The sequence below is a fragment of the Neoarius graeffei genome, chromosome 4 (assembly GCF_027579695.1).
Source record: "Neoarius graeffei isolate fNeoGra1 chromosome 4, fNeoGra1.pri, whole genome shotgun sequence".
Classification (NCBI taxonomy): domain Eukaryota; kingdom Metazoa; phylum Chordata; class Actinopteri; order Siluriformes; family Ariidae; genus Neoarius; species Neoarius graeffei.
The window spans coordinates 8,358,040-8,364,039 of record NC_083572.1 but is presented as its reverse complement, the minus strand read 5'-3'; the positions used below and the strand labels follow the sequence as shown (position 1 = coordinate 8,364,039).

Here is a 6,000-nt window from a genome sequence, read left to right as displayed (position 1 = left end):
ATGAAGGCAGAAGGCGACGCGGGGAACAGCGGCGCAGGCGGTGCAGGCGCGTGCTGCGTGAACCGGCTGCTGCGCGCGGTGGAGAGCGAGCTGCGCGCGGGCCGAGAGAAGGGAGACCCCACGGAGAAGCAGCTGCGCGTGAACCTCGAGGACGCCGAGCTGTGGCGCAAATTCCGCGAGGTCACCAATGAGATGATCGTCACCAAGAACGGCAGGTGAGGCCTCGGGGAGAACTGCAGAAAAAAAAGTCTCAATAATAATAATAATAATTTTCCACTCTGAACTCAACAGCTGTCCTAATTTAAATAATTTTTATCTTAAAGACCAAAAAATGAATCCACAACTTGGTAAAATGGTCTAATAATAACAACCACCACCAGTTTACAGATGCAATAATTAGCCTTTTAAATGGAAGATTATAGAATAAGTAAACAATAAAAAAAAACTATTGTTTGTTTTTGTGTTCCAAATAAACAAATAAATAAAAATGCAAGCCGGATTTCCAGATATGAACTAAGATTATAAGAGCTATTTGTTTATAACTTAGAGAGCAAAAATAATTATTGTATAATAGCTGATGCTCTTTGATCTGATGCCTTTTAAACACAAAATAAATCTTGTCCAAAAAAAAAAATAGATAAAATAAAAATAGTTTTACACAGGGAGAATTTTGAAGAGAATTTGTTTGAAAATCTAAATTACAAGCTTTAACCTTGATAACATTAACATATGAACACAAGGTTACTCATTTTCTAAAATAATAATAATAATAATGATAATAATAATAATAATCCAAAAGTTTTGTTTTCGGAAATGTTACATTTAATGCACTCTGTATTTCCATATCTCTCTCTCTCTCTCTCTCTCTCTCTCTCTCTCTCTGGATCTAAATCAATTAAGCTATTTGTTATTGCAGTTATTGGCCTGCTTTATTGGAACGGGCAGTTTAATTTATTTGGATGGGTTTGTTGTTGTATTGTGGAGCTGAAGGGTGTCTTGACCATCTCACTCTGTAGTTACAGGTCACCACTGCAGGTGGGTGTCTTTCCATTTACATGTTTCCCAATAGCCCCACTTAAAGGCATTTTTGTCCAAAAAAACAATCATGCAAAAAAAAAAAAGTGGGCAAAATGACCAGTTTGCAAACCTCTCATGAAGTTTATGCATATTACAGTGATTGCCATTTTGTAGATGAGGCGCTGAATAGATGAGATGATGTTTTGTGCTTTGTTTGAGTTTTTGGCAAGTGTGTAGGCTGTGTGTGTGTGTATGTGTGAGACAATAGGAGTCATTTTGGTTCTGAATTGTGCCACACACTCCACGTCTTCCCCAGGAGGATGTTCCCGGTACTGAAAGTGAGTGTGTCTGGTCTGGACCCCAACGCCATGTACTCCTTCCTCCTGGACTTCAGCCCGGCTGACGGTCACCGCTGGAAGTACGTGAACGGCGAGTGGGTCCCTGCTGGCAAACCGGAGCCCCACAGTCACAGCTGTGTGTACATCCACCCCGACTCTCCGAACTTTGGTGCCCACTGGATGAAGGCTCCGGTGTCCTTCAGTAAAGTCAAACTGACCAACAAACTCAATGGAGGTGGACAGGTGCTGCAAATACACATTCCATCTGGTGTCCCTTTATAGGAAAGTCATACAAACTCCACATGGGAATTTTGAGTCACTTTTAACATTTAAAAAAAAAAAATATATATATATATATATATATACCGAGCATGTGCTTTTATTTTTCCACATTTATCAACATTTTTATCATTTTCATTTATGTCCCCCCCCCCCAAACATCAAGATTAATTTCTTTTCACATCTTATTAATTGAGGCGGCACGGTGGTGTAGTGGTTAGCGCTGTCGCCTCACAGCAAGAAGGTCCGGGTTCGAGCCCCGTGGCCGGCGAGGGCCTTTCTGTGCGGAGTTTGCATGTTTTCCCTCCGGGTGCTCTGGTTTCCCCCACAGTCCAAAGACATGCAGGTTAGGTTAACTGGTGACTCTAAATTGACCGTAGGTGTGAATGTGAGTGTGAATGGTTGTCTGTGTCTATGTGTCAGCCCTGTGATGACCTGGCGACTTGTCCAGGGTGTACCCCGCCTTTCACCCGTAGTCAGCTGGGATAGGCTCCAGCTTGCCTGCGACCCTGTAGAACAGGATAAAGCAACTAGAGATAATGAGATGAGATGAGATTAATTGATTTCACAGGTGATATTTTTCCCCCACATTATTAATTTATTTTCATCTTAAGGTTTCACGTGTAAGGCCTGAGATTTTTTTTTTCTTTTTTACACAGGTAGGGGATGTAGTTTTATTTTTCCATGTGTGATTTCCATTCGTGATCCCATCCCATTTCATATTGTGTATTAATTCATTAAAAAAAATTCATTTATCACAGGTCAGGAGAAAATTTTTTCCTTATTATTATTATTATGCTTTTACTTTTCAAGACTTGATCATAAATGATGCCATATGTTTCTTTCCGATACTTGTCCCATGTCTTGTTTCGGACTACGTGCATGAGTTGAGACATCCTTGTTTACACTGAAAATGTCCATAGAAATATACATGTATTTTTTTTAAAAGTGCGACTGAAACGACGTCTGTACACAATTTGCACAGATTCAATAGCTTCACGTTGTCTACCTCGTTGTGTAATCTTAGTCAAACCCTCATGCTGCCATCATGCTGCTCTTATGTCCATGCAGGAGCCCAGGAGCTTTTAGGAGCCTTGAGCTACCTCTAATCATCCCGTCTGCTGCTGCGGCGAAATATCAAGTGTGCATTTATACAATTAGTGCTCTCCTCAGCGTCCACTTCACCTATGGAGCCCCTTTGTTTGGCGGGGACTGCATGTAAACAGGAATAAACAGCTCTTAATTGCCACTTTTCCCGTTTAATGCACTTCCTGTGGTTCAGACGGAGCACGCTCTACTTCAGCCAGTCATCGGAGGGCTTTCATTCGAGGTGCTCCAGCACGATCCATTCGAGTATGACTCCTCTGCAAAATTAGCAGCCGTATTAACATGAACTCCCCATCACCAGACCACCATCTCCTCCTCCGCCTCCTCCTCCTCCTCCCAATATCACCACCACCACCGCCCCATTCTCCTCTCCGCCGCTCCACTCCCTTTCTCCAGTGTTTTTAAATGCAGTGTTGGCAGCAGAGAGGCCGCCGAGAGAGAGAACTGGCTCTAAATGAAATAATTGCCGTGGTTAGTTGTACATTATGGTAATTACATGTGTTTTTTTCTATGCAAAATAAATTTAGCCATCAGTCCTTAGATGTGAGGCAAATAAAAGAGGAAAAAAAAACCCACATCATCAGGTGTAGTGGAGAGAAAAGCACACACACACACAAAAGCTCTTTCGTTGCCCTGCAGCCATCCCGATGAGTACCTGCCCCTCATGTTAAAGGTGAAGTAAAGCTGTCAATTACAATGAAAAACAGTTTGTCCACCCTGTCACTGGATATTTTATGGATATAGTCTACAGTATGCTGGAAACTTTGTGTGCCCGAGTAATACATCATAACATACATAACATACAGCACAATCAATATACATAGGCTACATATTGACTACTTTCACATTTACCCATAATGCTTTGCGCCTTGTGGGGTAACCAAACTAAAACAACATGGCGTCGCACACTGACAGTAATCTTCCGAATTTAAATCTCACTAAAACCTTCAAAGAAGTGTCAAAACTAACGAAACCAAAGCTTGAAGAAATCTGCAAACCCTTTCCTGTCGACTTTGAGAAATCAAAGCGCTTGTAAATATCGTATCAAACACTTTGGTGACAGAGAGTCAGCAGCCTTCTTCATCTGTCAGCACGGATGTTCCAACAATTACCGACCTCCACAAGTTAACAGATCGGCAGAAGTGCTTTGAAACAAAGATCGACACCGATCATAGAAGAACCCACGGTGAAATGGTTATTGCTGGGTGCTGGTTACGATGTAAGCTGTAAGAAAATACAAAACGCTTCGCGCATGAGAACACAAGCAAGGAATTCACTCAGTCAAGTAAATACTGTAAACACAGCAGAGCTGTCAAATTCATTGTTGAAGCTGAAGTTGATTTCCTTCATTCTGATTTGAGCTCATATGCTCCCAGATTACGACAATCTTTGGGCTGTTAGAGGAAGCTGTTTGGACTACAGGGTCAAATACTACATTCAATCTACCTACAGAAACACAAAATATGGAAGTACATGGACGCTTACTTACATTGCATCGTTTGCGCTTTGTTTTGTGAGTTGATCCTTCAATAAAGTCGTCCTTTTCAGTTCTTTGACTTGTCCTTGTTTTTCGCATTTTTTTATGACTAAACACAAAGACAGATGGGTAGTCGGCTTTGTGACTTGGATCATCAGACTTTACTCCACCACTGAAGTGAGCAGAACACAGTCGCGTGTTGTCTGTCGGCGTAAAATTTTGACGGCGAATTCTGTCCAACTGCACTTTTCGCCTCTTTAGGTATTCTATAAAACTTGAAATCAGGATTCCTTTTAACAGTTATTTGAACAAATTTTTGGTGCACAGCAAAAATCGTTTCCCCCGTGTGAATTCGAAGAAATGGCTGAGGCTATCTGACTTAAACAAATATAGTGCTTGGTCACCCCCAAGGTGCAAGGCATCATGGGTACTGTGAAAGTAGTCAATACAGTAGATACACTTTCAGTAGATTCTTTCCTGCCCACTGTGTACGGTCTCGCGTGGGGTTAGCTGTTTGAGTTCTCTATTTAGTTGTACTTTATATGGTTGGTTTGTTTCCTTGGCTGTTTGAGTATTGGTACTTCAACAGCGTATTACACTAGGTATTGTTGTCACTTATTCAGATGGCTCTAGAAGTTCAGCACTTTGTGTACCTGACTTTTGCACTCGTTCTATGTCGCTCTGGATAACAGCGTCTGCCAAATGACATGTAAAGTAATATACAGTGTATAGTAATTAAACCTAGGGACTTCGAGAGGCGGACAGCAACAAAGTACATTTACTTGAGTACTGTACTTAAGTACACTTTTTGAGTATCTGTACTTTGAGTATTATTTTTTTTTGGAAACTTATGACTTTAACTTCACTACATTTGAAAGACATGTATGGTAATTTTCACTCCACAACATTTCTGTCAAGGTCCTCTTTAAGGCCAATTTATGCTGACAACCCAGTCCTCGCAGATGGCGTCGCAGATGGCATCTGCGTAGCCCCCCCCCTTCGCAGACGCTCTGCGCGCACATCCCAAAAATTGTGACCACCGCAGAAGCCTCGCAGACAAGAGGGCTCTGATTGGTCCACTCTACATCCGCTGTACACGCACTTCTGCTTCCCTACTTTCCCGGTTTGGTTTGGTTTCACTACCGCCATTTTTAAAAACACGAGCGAAGATGGAGCAGCACGAAGAGCGGTTGATCGAGGAAGTGAGGAAGTACGTACATCTATATGACTCCAGTTCTAGTCATTATAAGTAACCGGAGGATAAACACTCCACTAACCACACCCACCAACTACTCCTAGCGATTTCGCGACTTCGTGCCCCCTTGCGTTGTGGCGGTGAATAACATCGCGCATGCCTATTACTCCCCGCTCAACGATAAATTACAACTGTCTGTGAAAAGCTATCTGCGAAAGCCTTGTCGCAAGAGCATGCAGAGGCCCTTACTCGTTACTATGAAGCAGCTTTGAAACTGGATGTTTTATCTTCTCTTTGCTAAAACGTGTTTGGTTTTTTCGCAGGCGACACTGAGACAGCCGATCAGTAATCACTAGGGTCACGTGGGTTGTCAGCATAAATTGGCCTTAAAGAGGACCTTGACAGAAATGTTGTGGAGTGAAAATTACCATATATGTCTTTCAAATGTAGTGAAGTTAAAGTCATAAGTTTCCATAGACTGTATAAAATCAAGTTCAATTATCAGCGTTATTTGAACTTGATCAGTTGATGGCAGAATGGAAAGAGGCAGTTTTTCTGGAGAATGTACGCACCCATGGCCCATGAAC

General features: G+C 42.1%; 1 protein-coding gene across 1 annotated transcript in view; it reads left to right on the top strand.

Annotated features, from left to right (window-relative positions):
* The window catches only part of tbx19 (T-box transcription factor 19), a 15,507-nt gene continuing 9,507 nt past the window's right edge, over nucleotides 1–6,000 (top strand). The window contains 2 exon segments of the mRNA XM_060918793.1: nucleotides 1–215; nucleotides 1,334–1,598. Coding sequence (XP_060774776.1) covers nucleotides 1–215; nucleotides 1,334–1,598 — 480 coding nt within the window.